This window comes from Lepisosteus oculatus, chromosome 15 (assembly GCF_040954835.1).
Source record: "Lepisosteus oculatus isolate fLepOcu1 chromosome 15, fLepOcu1.hap2, whole genome shotgun sequence".
In the NCBI taxonomy this organism is placed as follows: domain Eukaryota; kingdom Metazoa; phylum Chordata; class Actinopteri; order Semionotiformes; family Lepisosteidae; genus Lepisosteus; species Lepisosteus oculatus.
Genome location: NC_090710.1, coordinates 933,790 through 955,921, shown reverse-complemented (window position 1 = coordinate 955,921; position 22,132 = coordinate 933,790). Strand labels below are relative to the sequence as shown.

Sequence of the window (22,132 nt, the reverse complement as noted above, 5' to 3'; positions counted from 1 at the left end):
CCCTTACCCAAGAAGACATCTGGGCACAGGATTGCTTTAAAGCAGTTACTTATAAAGACAGAAGTCTGTTGAAATAGGACCTATATCTGTACGCACATATCCAGCACTAAAATATTACTACTGAACCATATTGTAGACATCATTAGAGTGATTGTTGAGATTGTTTACTTAAGCTGTCTCAAAATATTTTTTGAGCTAACAAAGGTGACTTGTACCAACAGCTGCAACAACATGCCCTGCCACAAGTGTTAAAAGGGGAAACAATGACACACCACAAAAAAGGAAAACACTAAAAGTGTCAAACAAACTTCTTTTACATTTAAAAGTGTTTCTGAGTCTGTACTGTATATAAGAGCTGGGAAAGCCTTGCAGTTTGTCTGTTCTGGTGGCAGGCCCAGCATGCGTTGCTGCAGTATACTTATTGAAGCTCAATAAAACAGATCTGCACAAGACTGTATCCTGCTCCTCTGATGAGTCTAAAACGTCTCTATTCACATTATAATTGTGACGAGTTAAAGTATTTTTCCAAACAATTTGATGTTTAGTTAACAAGAGTTAAATAATATTTACTTCTATCTCAGTATATGAATATGAAACAGATAAAACATATGAGCTAGCAGAACTTTACAGGGCTCAAACTGTTTGGACCACTCATCTTGTAAACAAAAATGGATTGTATACAGTATTGCCAAACCTGTGTTCACAGTGCAGATGTGCAAGTTGGCTAGAAACCTACCACAATAGACTCACAACTCTGATTTCTACCAAAGGTGTTTCCACTAAGTGTTAATTCTGAGGGGTGAAAACATATTCAGTTGTGATATTTAGGTTTTCTTATTTTTACTTTTTTAACCTTAAAAGTGTGGAGTATGGTGTGTAAACAGGAAAATTCCTCTTTTGAATGTACAGATTGTGAGGTATTTACACAGGAAGCTACAGCACTGCACACTGTCAGCCACAGTGAGCTATAGCACAGCACACTGCCAACAACAGTGAGCTACAACACAGCACACTGCCAGACACAGTGAGCTATAGCACAGCACACTGCCAGACACAGTGAGCTATAGCACAGCACACTGCCAGACACAGTGAGCTACAGTGCAGCACACTGCCAGACACAGTGAGTTACAGCACAGCACACTGCCAGACACAGGGAGCTACAGCACAGCACACTGCCAGACACAGGGAGTTACAGCACAGCACACTGCCAGACACAGTGAGTTACAGAACAGCACACTGCCAGACACAGGGAGTTACAGAACAGCACACTAGAAGCCACAGTGAGCTAGAAAACAGCACACTACCAGCCAATGTGAGCTAAAGCAAAGCACACTTCTAGCTGCAGTGAGCTACAGCACAGCATACTGCCAGACAACATAAGCTACAGCACAGCACACTACCAGCAAATGTGAGATACAGCACAGCACACTGCTAAGCATGGTGAGCTACAGCACAGCACAGTGCCAGACACTGTTAGCTACAGCACAGCACACTCTCAGCCGCAGGGAGCTAAAGCACAGCACACTGAACAGGATGAACAGTGAGGTTCGCATCCTAATCAAAGCAAGGGATGCAGCATTCAAATTGGGCAATAAATCAGAACTAAGGGCAGCCAGGATCAATCTAAACAATGGTATTAAACATGCAAAAAACACACTCAAACAGGAATTCGAGGAACACTTCACCACTAATGACCCAAGGCGCATGTGGCAAGGCATACAGGCCCTCACACACTACAAGAGGAAGAACATCTGCCTCCCTGCCTAACGAACTCAACACCTTCTATGCTCGGTTTGAAGCCACCAACACAGAACCAGTCAACAGAGCTGCACCCTCCGCAGATGACCAGGTGCTCTCACTGTCTGCAGATGAGGTGAGGAGATCTCGGCTAAAAGTGAACACAGGCAAGGCTGCAGGACCCGACGGCATACCCAGTCGTGTTCTCAGAGCCTGCGCCAATCAACTGGAGGGTGTATTCACAGACATTTTCAACATGTCTCTGGCCCAAGCCGTAGTCCCCACCTGCTTCAACACAACCACCATCATCCCAATACCAAGGAAAACCACAGTGACATGTCTTAATGACTACCGACCGGTGGCACTAACACCTGTCATCATGAAATGCTTCGAGAGGCTGGTCATGAAGCACATTAAGGACACCATTCCAAACACACCGGACCCATACCAATTTGCCTACTGGCCCAACGGATCCACAGATGACGCAATCTCCATTGCCATACACACTGCCCTATCTCATATGGATAAAAAGAACACATATGCAAGACTACTATTCATCGACTTCAGCTCAGCTTTTAACACTATCATTCCAGAGAAACTAGTCAAGAAACTCAGTGCACTGGGTCTCAACACCACCCTCTGCAACTGGATTCGGGAGTTTCTGACAGGCAGACCTCAGGCTGTCAGGCTTGGAAACCACACCTCCGGCACACTAACTCTGAACACTGGGGTCCCCCAGGGGTGTGTGCTTAGTCTATTACTCTACTCCCTCTACACCCAAAACTGTAACACAACACCAGCACCATCATCAAGTTTGCCGATGACACCAAAGTTGTAGGTCTGATCACAGACAATGATGAGAGGGCCTACAGGGAGGAGGTCAATCTCCATACAACGTGGTGTGAAGACAACAACCTCACCCTCAACGTCAGCAAAACCAAGGAGCTGATCATTGATTTCAGGAAACTGCAAAACGGACATGCCATGGAAAAGGGTCAATTACTTTAAATTCCTTGGCATCCATATCACCGAGGACCTCACATGGTCTCTCAATGCCACCTGTCTGATCAAGAAAGCGCAACAGCACCTGTGCTTCCTAAGACGGTTGAAGAAGGCTAAGATATGTCCCCAGATCCTCACTATTTTCACAGATGCACTACAGAAAAGCACACTGACAGGTTGCATCACAGTTTGGTATGGCAACTGCAGTATTGCTGACTTCAAAGCCCTACAGCGGGTGATGAAAACTGCCCAGTCCATCACTGGGGTTACCCTCCCATCTATACAGGACATTTATGACAGACGGTGCTTGAGGAAAGCTCTAAGCATCATCAAAGACCCAACACATCCCAGCAACAGACTGTATGGAAAATGGTACTGGAGCATTCGGGCCCGGACTACCAGACTCAGAGACAGTTTTTACCCCCGCACTATCAAACTATTAAACCAAAAACTCACACATTGAAATCTACCTCTACCTTACATGTCAAAAGCTCACTCCCCATAATTTCTATCCTTTTATTTCATTCTGTTGAGGCATGTTTTTGCACATCTGATGTTGTTTTTGCACATTACCTGTTATCTTTTTGTTGTTTCGCACATTGCCTGTTGTTGTTTTGTGCATTGCCTGTTGTTGTTTTTTTGCACACTGCCTGTTGTCTCTGTCTTTCTTTTATTATAGAGTTATACTTTGTTAATTGTATTGTTGTTTTTTTGTACTACCTATTGTCTGAGAGCTAGCTAAATAGCATTTCGTTATACCATATACTTGTATATGAGTATAATGACAATAAACTTGAACTTGAACTACCAGTCAACGTGAGCTACACCACAGCACACTTTAAGCCAATTTGAGCTACAGAACAGCACACTGCCAGACAACGTAAGCTACAACACAGCAAACTACCAGCCAATCTGACCTACAGTATAGTACGTTGCCAGACACAGTGCGCTACAGCACAGCACACTACCAGCTGAAGTAAGATATAACACAATACACTGCCAGCCACAGTGAGCTACAGCACAGCACACTGCCAGCCACAATGAGCTACAGAACAGCACACTGCCAGCCACAATGAGCTACAGAACAGCACACTACTACCCATAGTGAGCTAGACAAAAGCACACTACCACCCACAGTGAGCAACAGTATAACAAACTGTCAGCTGCAATGAGCTATGACACAGCACATTGCCAGCCACAGTGAGCTACAGCACAGCAAACAAACAGACACAGTGAGGTACAGCATAGCATAGTGCCAGACACAGTGTGCTATAGCACAGAACACTACCAGCTAAAGTAAGATATAACACAGCACACTGCCAGCCACAGTGAGCTACAACACAGCACACTGCCAGCCACAGTGTGCTACAACACAGCACACTGCCACCCATAGAGAGCAAAAGTATAACAAACTGCCAGCTGTAGTGAGCTAAAGCACAGCACATTGCCAGCCACAGTGAGCTACAGCACAGCAAACCAACAGACACTGTGGTACAGCACAGCACACTACCAGCTGAAATAAGATATAACACAGCACACTGTCAACCCCAGGGAGCTACAGCACAGCACACTGCCAGCCACAGGGAGCTACAGCACCTCACACTACCAGCCAACTGCAGTGAGCTAAAGCACAGGACATTGCCAGACACAGAAAGCTACAACAGAGTACACTGCCAGCAGTAGTGAGCTACAGCACAGCACACTTTTAGCCACACTGAGCTACAGCACAGCACACTACCCATTGCAGTGAGCAACAGCACAGCACACTGCCAGAGACAAGAAGCTACAGCTCAGAAAACTGCCAGACACAGTTAACATAGCATAGCACACTGTCAGACAGTGTGAGCTAAAACATAGCACACTACCCACTGCAGTGAGCTATAGCACACTGCCAGCCACAAGGAGCTACAGCACAGCATACAGCCAGACAAAGTGAGATATAGCAAAGCACACTGCCAGCCACAGGGAGCTACAGCACAGCACACTGCCAGGCACAGTGAGTTACAGCAAAGCACACTGCCAGCCACAGGGAGCTATAGCACAGAACACTGCTAGACACAGTGAATTACAGCAAAGCACACTGCCAGCCACAGGGAGCTATAGCACAGAACACTGCTAGACACAGTGAGCTACAGAATAGCACACTACCAGCCAATGTGAGCTACAGCACAGCACACTCCCAGCCACAGGGAGCTACAGCACAGCACACTGCCAGACACAGTGAGCTATAGCACAGCACACTACCAGCTGAAGTAAGTATTACACAGCACACTGCCAGACACAGTGAGCTACAGCACAGCACACTGCCAGCCACAGGGAGCTACAGCGCAGCACATTGCCAGACACAGTGAGCTACAACACAGCACACTGCCAGACACAGTGAGCTACAGAACAGCACACTAGAAGCCACAGTGAGCCAGAAAATAGCACACTACCACCCACAGTGAGCAACAGTATAACAAACTGCATGCTGCAATTAACTACAGCACAGCACATTGTCGGACACAGTGAGGTACATCACAGCACACTACCAGCCAATGTGAGCTACAGCACAGCACACTGTCAGACACAGTGAGATACAGCACAGCACACTGTCAGCCACAGTGAACTACGATGCAGCACTCTGCCAGTCAAGGTGAGCTACAATGCAGCACACTGCCAGACACATTGAGCTAAAGCACAGCACACTGCCAACCACAGGGAGGTACAGTACAGCACATTGCCAGCCACAGAGAGCCACAGCACAGCACACTACCAAACACAGTGAGTTACTGCACAGCACACTTCCATCTTCAGTGATATACAACATAGTACTCTGCCAGCCACAATGAGATAAAATACAGCACACTGCCAGCTGTAATGAGCTAAGGCACATCACACTGTCAGGCACAGTGAGCTACAGCACAGCACACTAACCACTGCTGTGAGCTACAGCACAGCACTTTACCAGACAATGTGAGCTACGGCTCAGCACACAGCCAGCCAATGTAGGTTACAACACAGTACAACCACAGCTAGCTTCAACACTGCACACTGCCAACCACAGGGAGCTACAGCACAGCACACTACAAGCCACAGTGAGCTACAGCTCAGCAATCTGCCAGCTGCAGTGAGCTACAACACAGCACACTACCATGACACAGCACACTGTTAGATACAGTGAGATACCTCACAGCACACTACCCGGTGCAGTGAGCTACAGCACAGCAGTCTCAGACACAGTTAGCTACAGCACAGCACACTTCCAACCACAGTGAAATACCTCACAGCACACTTCTGGCTGCAGTGAGCTGCAACACAGCACACTGCCAGAGACAGTGAGTTACAACACAGCACACTCCCAGACACATTGAGTTACAGAACAGCACGCTGCCATCCACAGGGAGCTACAGCACAGCACACTGCCAGACACAGTGTCCTACAGCACAGCACACTGCCAGGCACTGTGAGCTACAGCACAGCACACTGCCAGGCACAGTGAGAACTTGTTCTGATACCCTCGAGTCATCAGTTACTGATACCCTCAGTTACTGATTGAGGGTATCAGTAACTGATGACTCTAAACTGGTAGAGCAATGAAAAACAAACAACCTGGCACACCAATTATTCTTAATCTCCTATGGATGGTAAGACAAACCCTGACCACCACAAATAACTTACTTAGTGTAGCCCAGCTGTCTGCAGGCTGTGCTCCCAAAGGCATCTCTCCAGTCTTCAGAACAAACTGTTTTCCAGGAGCCCCCAGAGTAGATCTGGAGCACAGAGTTCTTTCCACTGAGCCTGACTGTGGAGGTGACACATTCACATACAGTAAGTGTCACCAGAGACATTTCCCTTTTAAAGAAGAGACAGGAGAGCTGGGACTAGGAAGAATGTAACTACTTTTAAAAGATACACCCCCTCCCCAGCTCAACATTAGATGGATGTACAGTATAGAAGAGAAGTCCAATTTCTGGTCCTCAGTCTCCCCAGGACTCTGAACAGATGCTAGCTTCTACAGGCTACATTACTATAAAAAGTTTTCTGTATACATTTTGCTAAAAACTCACGATAACAGGCTAGTGCAGTTTACAGGTCATATAGAATTACATTTCTTAAAGTAGTTCTGATCTAGGGGGTGTGTCATTTGCAGTTCACATTCTGATTGCACTACTCAAGGTTTTACTCAGAAATATAGTAAAACAAGAAAATGAAAACCAGAAAACATTCTGTCAGACAAAAAGGAGAATTTTGAATACAAAAGAAAAAATCAAACCATTGCACAGAAAAATGGCATATCAAAATATATATATATACAGAAACATTCCAGCATAGCACTCTGTTGGAAAAACGTTCCTCCAGATCCAGCTCTAGAGACTGGTTATGGCATGTGAGCTTCTCACCACATTTGAATTCATCCTCTCCATGGTCACAGTCTGTCACCCCATCACACTGGGCTGAATTCCTGATGCACTTGGATGAGGTGCCACAGCGAAACTTTCCCACGCAACTGTAAGTAACTGTACAGTGAGAGCAAATGGTTCATTTGGGCTAATGTTGAAAAGGCGTTTAATAATGATGAAAGGCGCGTATCACATTAAAGAGCAGTAAGGATCTGAAAAATAATCGTCAATGAATTTCACTATATTCCTGGCTGAAAGCCTGAGATTTGAGATGGAATCATATGACATAGGACCTGATGGTAACCTGAGAAACCAGTATTCTCTACAATCCCATACAAAATGGTGGAAAATTGAAAAAGTAAAAAATAGTCTGCCTTCAGCAGTGCTTCCCAAGAAGAAGTGTGAGAATGACAGGAGCAAATGAACTAAAATAGGCTGCTATTCCCACAACTGGTTATGAGAGAGAGGAAGTAACAGATATGCCCTGAGTTACCAATGCCACTATGAATGGTGGTCATCACTGCTGCTTTGAGGTCTAGGGCCTTGGATTTAATTCTGGGCTAGGGTACCTTCTATGCAGAATTTGCATGTTCTCCCTGTGTTTTCATGAGGGAATGACTGTGAACTTGCTAGAGCTGGCATGTCCCAGCCATGGTTATACATCAAGTGGCGGTGAAACATGGCTGATCTATCCTCTTGATAGGATATATCAAAGCAGACAACATTGTGTACTGCTTGGGGAATTTTGATTACAAGCAGTTAATAATGCGGCCAGGCTTGAATCAGTTACACCTGGGAAATAGCGCTCAGCATACTTTTTTAATTGGAGCATGCATTGTTATAGATTGACCCTCAGGCCAATGCACTGTTGATTGCACATGTACTGTCTTTAGACTTGAACAACAGTCATATTTCAGGAATCCAGCTCATTCTGGGCTGCATACAAGAGTCTCATGAACTGAATAAGTCCACTGTGAGACATTGTGTTTTTAGTCTCCGTGTAATGTGAAATTTAAGCGAACTACATGCATCTCAGTCCCATAACTGGATATGGCTCATTAAATAGTAATAGAAGAAAACAATTCTTGCCACAGTTAACTAGTTAAAAATTAATTGCACCCACCTCCCACTCCAATAGCTATGGCCAGGATCAAAGCAAAAAGCAGGCAACCAGCAACAAGAAGCTCTTTCTTGTATGTAAGGAAGTAGTCCTTTAATGGCTTCTCTTTGATATATCCTAATTGAATTAGAAATGGCAGATGAAGAATGATAAATGTCTTTTGTTAGTTCTTACTAGCTTTTCACAAAAAAACATCTGTAGCAATATTACATTCTACAACAGGAGTTATAAAACAAATATTTTTTTCATTATTTAAAAAAACAAGAATGCATTTGTATCTAAGGCCTAGAAGTCCCTGAATGTTTTTTCCACTGAATGACATGGCAGCAATTTGTTCTCCCATTATTTTAATATGTTATATACCAGAGCAACCAGACTAAGTCCTGGTGTGAAGAATTACACAGACTGTCGGAAAAGAACCTTGAACTCAGAAGAAGGCTGTGTGTGTCGAGTATTGGCTACTGAAAATCGAAATAAATTCAGATGTGAGGACTTCATCAAGATCAGCAAAAATAGTGGAGATTTAAGAAACATAAGTGGAAGTTAACTTTAGGATGGTTAGAGAAACCAGGAGACTGTACAGAGGTAATTTGCAGGGTCTGGAATCAGCTTCACCAGCTATGTTGTTGAAGCCAACTCTATGGGAATTGTTTAAAAGAAATTTAATAAAACTGATAGAACTCCTGAGCAACAATACACAACAATATGGACTGAATGGCTTCATCTTATTTGTAACCTTGAGTATGTTGTGATGGATGTGATCAACAAAAATAATCCTATCCATAACATGCAAAAAAATGTCTTACTGTTTATCTTTAGTCATACCATTTTCGGTGGGCTGGATTTTTATAGTTGGTACCCCAAGGCACCCAGCAAGTGTGGGGGGGGTTTCGATGGCAGGTAAATCTTCCTCTATGACAGACACAATCTCAATTTTTGTTGTATCTAACTTCACATGTGAGTCCTGTTAAAGGAAATCAATGATAGTTCCTTTTATTTTTACACTTAAAAAATATTTCTTTCCATTCAGTCAGCAGCATCTAAAAAGCACACATAAACATGTTACAGTGCTAGATTAAACACATTTTCCCTCACAGTTACTGTCCTTTTGCAGTCCATAACTAACATAAGGAACAAGTAATAGGTTTATTCCATGCTGAAAAAAAGAAGAAAGAGAACACTTTAAAGTCACTTTACCTTTGCCTACTGCCCTGTCTCTCTCACACCTGAAGAAGGCTCCATGGCCAAAACGTTGTGTTCTTCTTTTTTTTCAGTATGGTATAAACCTATTACTTGTTCCTTTGCAGCCTACGCATGCTGACGCAGCTACCCACCTGAATAACTAACATAATATGTAAATCTGGACAATGAAAATTCATTTCAAATAGGTGAAAACAAACTTAAAAACTAAATAGTAAAACCCTTACATTTGAAATTTCAGATTTATTATGTAATTGAATGTCAGATGTATTATTCCCTTGATGTCTACTGTTTATGCAGCAATATGAAATTAGAAAATATTTAATGTGTTTGTTTGCAGTCTAGTTAAGCTGGAATGTAATAATTAGGCATATAATGAAAAGTATTGTATTGTAACAAATCCACAGGTAATATCTCATTGCAAACTATTTTTTTGTCACCCATTTACAAACAAGACAACCCTCGAAAGAACACAATAAAGAGTAGGTTATCCTGGTCTCAAAGGAATTTCATACACAGTGTAAAGGGTCTAACTTTATTACTCTTGAATACAGGAGAATGTGTTAGAATTTTATACAGGTATTGAAACTTGTCACATGAACTCTCAACTAAATGCAAATTACTTCAATCACAGTAGTGGAATGATGTCCCAAACATTTTTATCAGCATTTAAACTAATACAAGCTTACAGTGAGCTGGAGTTCAAAGGGAAACTAGGAAGCACTCATTTAAGAAAAGCAGTGTGGGAAATGGCTATGTTGTTGATGGTTGAAGGGGTTTCTACAGTATATTTAATAGGTTACTAGAAATGAAAGAAATAGAGATGGACCTCCTCAATTTTACCTTAGAGATTAATCTATGGAAAAAAACTTCGCATTTGGAAGAATATAAATGTGAAAAGAGGTTTATCAATTACAGCAGTCTAAATTATTACAAGTAGGAAAATAATTTAAATTGCAATAAGAATAGTCAGAGACTGTATTTTAACACAAGCCAAACAATTTAACATATTTAATATAGCAGGTTTAACACTAAGCAATAGTCAACAAAAATGTACAATGTACAGGAGGCTCAGCAGGAAAGATCTTATGTTGAACGGAGAAATTATGAAAAATGTAATCCTATTATATTTACTTATATCTAGTTAATTATATCTAATAAATTTGCAGTAAAAGTTACTGAGTGACACTTAAAGATAAAAATCCTTCTTTATCTAAGCACTTACAGGATGTTCACAGTGCATACTACTATCACAAACTACAGACATAAATTATTAGTGCTCTGTATTATGGAAAGCAGAACATGACAGCAGACTCAAGGAATTGAGAGTATACTTCCAGGATATCTATTATCTGCAGGTAATTGGCAGCAGGTTAGTTTATTATTATTAGGTGTTTCCTTAAGTGTGTATTACTAAAACACATCACACATTTTAAACACCAGATGTAGCTTCTTTGTGGGCTTTATTTGACAGTATCCTGCCTGTAAAATCTATTTATGCTCTCTATAAATTATAAACTCTTTAAACTTGTTAAAGATGAAAACACCCAATCAGACAATATATTATCTTGCTGTTTACTCCAGGTAATTTTCAGCTTTTTAAGGTGAGTTTTTCCACGACTAGAAAAGTATGATTCAATAAAACTGATAATCACTTTTTCTAAAATTAACCTTTTACCTGGCTGCTCTTTGTTTTATCACATTTTAGCTAATGGAAGCTTTTTCCAGTTTAGTCCTCTCAACTCAGTTTCTCCAAGCGAAGCCAAAAGGTTAATGTCTGACCTACAGGAGACTTACCTCTTGTGAAGCCATATTTCAGAGAAACGACAGTCATTTCAGTTTCATTGTAGTGGAAGAGCAGTGCAGAATTAGAAGCAGTGTGGGAGCTCATCAATTTTCTCTTGGACTGACGTCTTTCCTGAATAACAGGAGTGTGCGCAATAATGAAATACCTGGAAGCAGCCGAGAACCTGATCAAGGGTATTGAATAGCTAGCATCTGGCAAGATTGGATGACCAAGCACCTACTGCAGCATTGCTTAGGATTATGGGGTAATACAGAATTAAGGTGCAGGCCAACTATTTACTGAACATTGAAGCACAGAGCATGGCTACTGATTCATGAGATCTGAAAATACTGTTCTCCATATTAAACTTATATTAATTAATTATATTATAAAGATAAAACACATATATGTATACATCTATTACCTATAGCTACTTCATCTAAGAGAAGGGCACAGCAAGCCACCCAGACACAGAGCACACGGGACTAAACCCTGTACAGGATGACAGTCTGTCACAGGAAACATTTGGAAGGTGGGTGGAAACTGTGGCCCTCTTAGAAGACCCACATGAACACATAGAACTCCATACAAAAGGCACCACATCCCAGAATCAAAACCAGGACCCAAGAGCTGTGAGACAGTAGCCCTAAAGTGCTGTCTATTTTGGAAACATTTTGATGGAAATGTTTTGCGCTGTATTTGAAAATAACGAATAACAGGAAATATTGTGTCTTTAGCTACTGTATTGTACTACAGTAAATTAACAGTTCACTAGAAATAACAATATCCTAATATTTTAAATATTTAAGTATATTGAGTTTTTTAGTAAAAATACAATTTAGTATAACCCACTTGGCTGAAAGCTAATCTCTTGGCCCATAGGAGGTAGGGCTAGAACCCCTTTGCACATAGAAGAGTGACCAAAGGGTGGCTGGAAAAGTGGAGATGGGGTGGAGGTGGTATAAAAAAAGACATATGTCATATGACATATGAAGAGGATATCGTGCAGTATTTATAATGTTTTTAGTGATGTAATGGCATCAGTAATGATTACGAATTACTGAAAGCTGAGTCTGATTAAACTTGATGTTGCCAACCCTCCCAAATATTAACAGTTCAATATTATATGCTAATTATGCATGATATTATAAGTAATAGATTAGAAATGCGATATTATTGTAATTACGTATGCATATGCATTCTACATATTTAAAACATGAGTTTCCTACAGCCCTTTTATCCATCCTTGAATTCTGACAGTTTTTCCACCCTAATCTGTCAGGGATCTCCCCTCTCCTGTATCCTGAACAGTTATTCTGACATGATAGCAATTAGGCTGAAGTGGGCCACATGGTTCTGTGTTTCATTGTTACTGTAGAAACTGAGGTTCTCCTGTGTTTTATCCTCTGATAAAGACATCACCAAAGCTTTTATTAAAAATAGTTAGTGTTCCAATACTGCTTGTTGCAACTAGATGGCAGTAATGGTTTGGGTACACATGCTACAGAATTTTAAATTTACCTGACCGGTCCAATGTGGGACTGAAAATGCCTATATTGTGAGTAACTGTTTAAGCATATTGTTGCATCCTTTTAGTATCCTTTTATGGGTTATCTACTTATTCATTAGATTCCATTTCTACTGCTTTATTTCAGTACTTTTTCCAGCCATCTTAGCTGTTGTCCTCTGCATAATGTCCTTAATAAGTCCTTGAGCACTACAGTAGTATTAACGGCCTCTAAAACACTGTGCCAAAATAACCAAATATGACTCTGGTGGACCTAAACAATGTTTGCCTCATATCCAACCTACATTATAACCATCTCATTGTAAAATAACGTCTTGAACCTAATTCAAGAAACTTTCCACAAAAGTCACTAACGATCTTCTTTTGACTTCCGATTCAGGTTCTCTGATTTCTATCCTTATTCTCCTTGACCTTAGTGCTGTTTTTGACACTGTTAACCAAGATATCTTACTTTCTCATTCTGAGACTGTGTTTTGAATTTCTGACATTGCTCTTTAATGGTTCAACTTTTACCTTACTGTTCATTGACACTTTATCTCTTTTTGCGGTTTCAGTTCTTAAGTTGTGTTGTTAAGTCTGGTGTTCCTCAGGGCTTGATACTGGGCACCGTATTATTCAGGATTTACATGTTCCCACTTAGTTAGCTGTTAAGATCAAAATCAAAGTTTATTCATCAAATGCACAACAATACAGCGTGCAGCAGTAGTTGCTGGCAACGAAATGTCTTTTCTGCGAGCTCACAAAAATCACAAGAATCACAAAAATCACAAAATTAATGTTACGAAAATAAGGTTACGTAATAATAGATGTAATAGAAATTGAATAAAACTCAACATGAATAGAGCTGCTATGTGTCCATGGTGTATGCAATATATACAAGTAATGCAGTATGCTGAATACAATGAAAACTGAATGTCCATGTAGCCATTACAGGTGATTTGCTAAAGGAGCTGCAGGTTGGCTTTTAGCAGTCTTATTGTCTGGAGATAGAAGCTGTTCCGTAATCTGTTGGATTTGGACCGAATGCTTTGGTATCGTTTACCAGACGGTAGAAGGGAAAACAGTTTGTGACTGGGATGACTGGAGTCCTTGAGAATGGACCTGACCTTCTTAAGATATCAAGCTGAGTAGATATCCTGGATGTTTGGTAGCTTACAGCCGGTAATGAGCTGTGCTGACTTCACCACCCTCTGCAGTACTTTGCGATCCCTGGCGGAGCAGTTCCCATACCAGGCAGTCATGCAACCAGTTGGGATGCTCTCAATAGTGCACCTGTAGAATTTGGCTTGGATATGTGATGGTATGCTAAATGTCTTTAGCCTATGGAGAAAGAATAGGCGCTGCCATGCTGTTTTGACCACGGTGTTTGTGTGATGGGCCCAGATTAAGTCCTCTGAGATGTTAACTCCCAGGAACTTAAAACTGCTGACCCTCTCCACTGCAGTCCCATTTATGTAGGTAGGTGTGTGATCTCCTCCCTGGTGTTTCCTATAGTCCACAATCATCTCCTTAGTCTTACTGATGTTCAGTAAGATCTGCTCTGAATGATCATTTCTAAACTGATGATACTCAGCTACATCTACATCCATACTGATCCTGACATGACAGTTAATGCACTCTCTAATTGCATTTCTGACAGAATCCTGACCAGCTCACATTACTCCTGTCCTGAGGCCTTGCACTCATTTCCTATCAGGTTTCATGTTGACTTGACATGGCTTGGAACTTCAGTACCTATGTGACTTACTATCTACCTAATCCCCACCTCGCAACCTTAATTCATCTGATGCTGGTCTCCTGTTCATCCCCCAAGCTTGTCTTCAAACTATGGTTGACTGGGCCTTCTCCTGTTACGCCCCAGAGCTCTGAAATTCTGTGCCTGCCCCTTTCAACTTCTTCTGCACTCTAATCCTTGTTTTTAATTGCACTATTTTTTAAACTTTTCACCTTGTTAACTTTTTTCTCTAAATGTAAGGCACTTTAAGAAGTTAAATTTAAAGGAGCTATATAAACTAATGATAATTATTTGTCTTATATTATGTCTAAAGTAGTGTAGCGCTTGCAGGTTCTTTTCAGAACAAGGACGAGTGGAGACACGATTAACAAACAAGCATTGGCTTTATTCGTTTACAACCACACAAAACCAAACACAGGATCTACATACACATGAGGAGACTGACGGAACACGTACACATATTTAGGGTGGTAATTACCTAACAACACACTATACTTCTACAGGACTACACAGGGCACTAGAATTACTAGGACATTATTTACACAGGTAGGGTCAGCCGCTGGTCATAGTGCTGACCCTCAGACTCTCCCCGGCTACCACTCCCAGCATGCCCAGCGGTACTACGAGCGCCTAGGGGCGCTTCCTCCTCACCACCAGGCAAGGGCGTTACACTGCCCCCACCTGAAGTGTCTATCGTTTCGCCGACATCGAACACCCCCCTCAGGCTGTACTTGTATTCGGCCAACTGCTGTGGAACCCTGTGTGAGCGGCCGCTGCGCCGCGGTGACGGCTGGCGACCCACGGATGCCCCACTATCGGCCGGCTCCAGCCCCGGCTGCTCCTCTAGAGCCTCCCCACACGGCTCCTCCTCCCGGGCCCGGTAGGGGGCCAGGCGGTCTCGGTGCAGGACCACCACTCTCCCCTGTGTTCACAACCGGACACGGTAGCAGACCTCGCCCACCACCCCGAGTACCTCAGCGGGCCCCTCCCACGACGGCGCCAGCTTAGGGCTGAGGCCTTTGCGGCGGCGTGGGTTGTACACCCAAACCGAGTCCCCGGGCTGGAAGGCAGGCCCCTGCAGTGCAGGTCGTAGTACCGCTTCTGCCAGACCCCCGCCTGTGTCAGGTGTGTCCGTGCAAAGCTGTGCACCCGCTGCATCCGCTGCCGCAGGTCCCACTCGTAGTCGGGTCCAGCCAGCGGTGCCGACCCGTCTCCGGACAGCGGGCCGAAGACCAGGTCCACCGGTGTTCGCATTTCCCGGCCCAGCATGAGCGAGGCCGGGGTGCACCCGGTGGATTCCTGCACCGCGGTCCGATACGCCCAGAGCGCAAGGGGGAGGTGGCGGTCCCAGTCCCGTTGGTGCCGGGACACCAGGGTGGCCAGCTGGGTGGCGAGCGTCCGATTAAACCACTCCACCAACCTGTCGCTCTGGGGATGCAGCGGTGTGGTCCGCGTCCTAGTAATCCCCAGGCGCTGGCACACTCTAGCGAAGACCTGGGACTCGAAGTTACGCCCCTGGTCACTGTGTAACTCCTCCAGCACCCCCAGCCTGGCAAACATCCCCTCCAGCAGTGCATCGGCCACCGTGAGGGGCAATCTGGTCTGGGAGGGCGTAGGCCTCCGGCCACTTTGTAAAATAGTCCATGGCCACCAAGACGTAGCGGTTCCCGGCCTCGGTGCGCGGAAACGGGCCCAAAACGTCCACCCCCACCCGCTCCATAGGAGCCCCCACCTGGTGTTGTTGGAGGGGGGCCTGAGCTTCACGCAACCGGCCGAAGGCAGCCTCACAGCCCGAGTCCCAGTCGAAACGGTGGCCCTTGTCGGTGAGGCGGTGCAGCGGGGCAGCGATGCTGGCAAAGTCCCGGACGAACCTCCAGTAGTACGAGGCCAACCCCAGAAAGCTGCGGAGCTCTGCGACGGTGCATGGAGTTGGCCAGTCCCTCACTGTGGCGACCTTACCTGGGTCCGTAGCCACCCCTCGCGGTCCAACAACATGTCCCAGGAAGGTCACCTCCCGCCGCAGGAGCTCGCACTTGCGGGGGTTGAGCCTCAGGCCAGCACGGCGGATGCAGGCCAGCACCGCCTGGAGGTTCGTCAAGGCCTGGTCGAAGCCCTGGGCATGAACCAGCAGATCGTCCAGATACAGCACACACTGGTTCCGTGGGACAGATGCCAGCACCCTCTCCATCAGCCTCTCGAACGTCGCCGGGGCATTGCACAGGCCAAAAGGCATGACAGTAAATTGCCAGAGGCCCTGGCCGATAGAAAAGGCCGTCTTTGGGCGAGCATCGGGAGCAAGCGATACCTGCCAGTAGCCGCAGCGGAGGTCCAGGGAGCTGAACCAGGTCGACCTGGCGAGGGCGTTACAGTAGTATTTTGTTATGTGACAGTACAAAACTGCTAAAAACTGCTAAAAAGATATAAAGAACATTAGAAAGGTAGCAAACATGCATATAATATGGAGTTTAATATTTACCCTTTGGGTAATGAAGTGCCTCCTGTTCTCTGTTTTAAATGCATTTCCATGTCAGTTCAGTTTGTGCCTTCTGATTTGTGTTTCTGTTTCATTCTGAAGATCTCCACAAGTGTAGAGAATTACCATACGCCCTGGTATATACAGTATCTGTTTGTTCTTCTCTTTTCCATATAGAATTACTAATGTCTTATTCAATGTTAACACAACATCCCTTGCTTTAAGTTCTGCACTTTTAACTATATTTCCTAGCAGTTTGTCTTTCTAATTGATTCTCCAGATTGTTTTTTGAAAGACTTTCCTTTTCAACACAAACACCTCAAGCTTAAATAAATTCTTGATTTTGCTAGTTTGAGTTTCAGAATATTCTTTTAGAATTTGTTTTTTAGAATTTTTAGAACTTTTGGTTTTTAACAATATTTTTTCCTCTAGGGATGCTATAGTTAACTACTAAAAAAGAACAGATGTCTATAAAGAGTCACTCGATCTCTAAAACTTAACCAGTTCTGCTTCTGATATGCCAAATATCACATAGCAGTGAGATGTTAGGCTTGGCTAATCACAACCTGTTCCTGCCAGGTGTCTGTTCATAGACAGAGTCAGTGAAACACTGAAACGAGTTAGTTTTTCTCTCCCTGACCTGTAGATTCAGTTATTGAAATGTGCTACGTATTACATATGAGGCTTTCTCATGGGATGTGTTTATATTTTTTAGTACAATTATTGTAAAAGTACAATTTCTCATAGTAAAACACAAAACATTTTTGATTTAATAATTTTGTTTATGATGACGGACAATTAATTGTGTTCCCTGTGTGACTAGAGGGTTGGAAGTTTATCCATTAAAAGTATAACTTTATTTACATAAAATAGCATCTGTATTCTTCTAGATTAAATGATATTTGTTGTGGAAAATTCTTCATCAGAGGAGCAGGACACAGTCTTGTGCAGATTCAGTTTTATTGAGCTCAATAAGTACAGCAACATGCCCTGGGTCTGCCCCACAGAACAGACAAACTGCAAGGGTTTCCCAGCTATTATATACAGTCAGAAAGAAGTTTATTTCACAATCTGAGTGCTTGTGCTGTTCTTTGATATGTACTTACTTCTTGTCCTGCTCTGTCTTGCTCTAGGTTCTGTCCTTTGATATGCAGCAGACATTGCTCTGCTTTACAACAAAACGCTAAGTCACCATCAATTTGTGCTTGTAATGTAACCATTTGTCGTTCTACTTTTGCTAAAGCTAATTAAAAGTGCTACTTTGGATAAGGTAGATCTCACCGGGCAAAATAGCTGAGAATCATTAAGACCTGTCTGCAATTAACCTCAGATTGCTTAGTCCTCCTTTTTATGATTGTTGTCTTCAAACATGAAAATTATTTGCCTATGTCCACACTTTGAAAGATGTTAAGAGGTGCCAAAAAATCTGAATATGTATTGGAAATGTATGGTCATGTGATCTAGAACACTGACAGTGACTCATTTTGAGTGCATGGATCCAATTATCTTAATGCTCTTTTTTCAATCCCATCCTCAGTTTACAGTCACGACTGGACAAAGATTATTTAGTGACTCAGCAGCTGCTTTGAGCAGAGAAAATCCTATTTAAACAATTTTCAATACCAGTTATTCCATCCTACCAGTGAGACCAATATGGATGGGGGTGTATTTTTGTATACTTTTCCTCTGGAGGTTTTCAGTGATTGCGAGTCTTAAAACTCTGTGTGTAGGCATCTGGAAAGACACACTTCTCCCTGGTGGCAAAGCCAACTGCCCAAGATCCCTCAGCATGTTAATGTTTTTGGAAAAATAAGTTACTGACTCTTGTCAAGAGTTTTAATTTTATTTCCACAAATACAGTAAAGCTTATATGTGTTTAAACAAATACTGAATTTTCATTTACATTAAACAGCTCTAATAGTTCTTGTTTAGTCAGAGTACTGAATCTTCCGCTTTAAAATTTGGGATAGCTGTATATTTATACCCTGTTCCCTATGAATTTGGAACTAAATAAAGAAACAGAAACAGAGCGTTGAAGATTTGTGCAGTTCCTGTGAAAACAAAATTACCCTGAGTTTTCTCTTCCTGTGGGATCTGTGTGCAGTTAAATCTGGGATGAACCTGTTGTGGTAACATTTTCTAAAGCTACTGATCTAGCAATTAGTTGCATTTCTTTCCACCTTATTGTCGATTGGTTCCATTATATTGCTTATACTGAATGTGTTTAGATGTATTTCAGAAAACCAGTTTTGTTTACCTTTCATAAGTCTCAAATGTGACAAGTTTGAGTTTTAAGAAGCACATTATTTGCTCTTTTTAATCTTTTTTATGTTTTAAAGTTTGGTTTGTACTGTAGGTCCCATTTTACTTGCAGAGGTGGTCCATGAAGTATCTAGTTCAATTTTTAATACTTCACATGGTGTTCAAAGCCTTCTTGCTTTGGTCAATCATGTTTGTGTAAATCTTAATAAGCTACATTAAAGAAAAAACATATTTTTATGATCTTTTTGACAAAAAGATTTGTGGGAGATTTCCACCTTATCAAGTAAAGAGCAAAACAAAGTTGCAGAATGAAAAATTGTTTAAAATTTTTGCAGTTTAAAAAGATAACTAACTTCAACATGCATGCTCTTAGCACGACCTCTATCTACTTTGACAGACAGAAAGGGATTTTACCATTTCAACAAAACAATGAACACATGACCAGTGAAGATTACCATCAACATCACTTTGACCTCCTTCTTTCAAGAAGACAAGATCATTACTAGCAACGAAGACAGCCAGATGAGCTGAATGTCCTCTCCTTTTCAGCATTATTTCTTAATTTCTAATTGGAATATCGAACCATGACCTGTTTTCACAAAATAGAAATTTGAACCTGTTTTCAAAGGTACTCCAGTTACTTAGTGTAACAATGCAGCAGTGGGAGGCGCCGCTGTGAACATCGGTATGAAGGACGCCCCATCTGAGGGGGCAGAGGCACCGGTGTGAGGTTAGCGGGAGCCAAAAGAAAATGAAAAAAAGGAAAAATACAAAATTGCATTATGTAGAGCAACACCTGGGCTGGACTTGTCCTATCTAAAGGGTCCAGCCTGGAAAAAGAACCCCGCTTGGTGGCCATTAACCCCTCCTGCTCCAGGGGCGCTGTACAATGGCTGACCCTGTGCTCTGACCCCAAGCTTCTCTCTCTGTCTGTATGTCTCATGGAGAGCAAGTTGGGGTCTGCGAAAAGAACAATTCCTAATACAAGAAATTGTATATGGCTAGTAAAGTTATCTTCTCCACTCTATCTTCTTCTCCTCCAGGGATCCACCTCCACACTGAACACGCCCCTCATGTGTAGTGGCACATAAGTTATGACAACACAATTAAAAGCACGCTTGTGGTTAGTCCTTTTAAATAATATGTATTTTAGTCTGGTCTCCAACAGTGCTGATCCTCAGAACCAATTCAAGATCCTGAGATCCTGAGGACAATGACTACAAACATTTGTGTTGTTACAACATTGTATTGTTCTGTTGCCAGTAAAAGTGCAACAATGTGGACAGAACAATGACCACAGGATTCAAAAAGGTATTACGTGCATACATCTGAATCTCTTGAGTCCTAAAAAACTGATTTGAGTGATCATAGTACCCAAGAACCCAAAGAATGAAGTAAAAGTAGGCACACTCATAGTAGGGGCTTCTCTATAGCTTTACTGTAATAATAATAATAATAATAATAATAATAATAATAATTGCTTACACTTATATAGCGCTTTTCTGGACACTTTACAGGTAATGTAAATATTACACAATATGGGGTCTCCCGTCCACCACCTCCAATGCGCAGCATCCACCTGGATGATGCGACGGCAGCCATAGTGCGCCAGAACGCTCACCACACATCAGCTATTAGTTGGGAGGAGAGCAGAGAGTAATAAATCCAATTCATAGATGGGGATTATTAGGAGGCCATGATTGGTAAGGGCCAATGGGAAATTTGGCCAGGACACCGGCCTACTCTTTTCGAGAGGATTTTTAATGACCACAGAGAGTCAGGACCTCAGTTTTACGTCTCATCTGAAGGACACCACCTGTCCCCATCACTATACTGGGGCATTAGGACCCACGTGGACCACAGGGTGAGTGCCCCCTGCTGGCCCGACTTACACCTTTTCCAGCAGCAACCTTAGTTTTTCCCATGAGGTCTCCCATCCAGGTACTGATCAGGCTCACACCTGCTTAGCTTCAGTGGGTTGCCAGTTGTGACTTGCAGGGTGATTTGGCTGCTGGCATATCAGATGACTGTAGAAGATGATACATTGAGATCCTTCAAAATACATCTGATTTGATCCATCAAGGCACAACTCTTTGTAATTTTAGTGCAGTATTTCGCTTTCAATAGATTCAGAAATGTTAATCAGTTAAATCACACAGCAGCCCTTAATAGGTGTGGTGGTGTCTCAATGAAATATGAAAATAATGTTTTATCAAAATTAATCCCTTACCTTTGAATTACCAACAGTATTATCAACAATTAGGCACATTAAACACTTAAAGAGGTAAATACAGCCTGTAATTGTCATGGATGTTGGAAGGGATGAACCGTGGAGAGGCAGGAGAGCGGTAAAAGACCCATATGCGTAGTGGCGGAACGGGGGATCAGCCCGGGCTCAGCAGTTCAGGAGTCATATAGAAACCAATGCCCTCAGGCAACGGACATGGGGCGACCTGGATGCTAGGCGGGTCTCAGGACATCCGAACGTCAATGCTGAGCGAAGGTGAATGAGAGACTCAGAAATATATAGCCCCAGAGAGAGAGACACCGGAAGGACAGCAAAGCACATGAAACTAAGGACAGGACAGAGTAGGAGAGCTCTCTGGCTGCAGAGGGCGTGACAGATAATGTGGAAACCTGAAAATATTTTTCACCAACTTCGCAATTGTTTGTACGATATTGGAAATTAAGTATGTCCTTTTCTTCATAAATTTAATTAACTTCAAAAAATTAAAATTAATTCCTTTTACGATACCATGGTTAATGTAAATGCATCCAACGATTTCTAAAGAAATTTTGGCATATTCAAAATCTTTTCAATGTTTTTAACAAAAAGATTACTTAAATATTTTCACAGTAATTAAAATTTAATATACTACTTTATTGTTTACCAATATCTGACACACT

The 22,132-nt window shown here is 42.6% G+C and overlaps 1 protein-coding gene across 1 annotated transcript in view; it reads right to left on the bottom strand.

Moving 5' to 3' along the window:
• Positions 1 to 15,744, bottom strand: part of tmprss3a (transmembrane serine protease 3a) — a 32,397-nt gene extending 16,653 nt beyond the window's left edge. The window contains exons 1-4 of the mRNA XM_069179159.1: positions 15,351 to 15,744; positions 8,245 to 8,358; positions 7,122 to 7,238; positions 6,400 to 6,523 (exon numbers count right to left, since the gene is read on the bottom strand). Coding sequence (XP_069035260.1) covers positions 6,400 to 6,523; positions 7,122 to 7,238; positions 8,245 to 8,358; positions 15,351 to 15,744 — 749 coding nt within the window. The remainder of the gene's footprint in view (positions 1 to 6,399; positions 6,524 to 7,121; positions 7,239 to 8,244; positions 8,359 to 15,350) is intronic.
• Between the last annotated feature and the right edge of the window lie 6,388 nt (positions 15,745 to 22,132).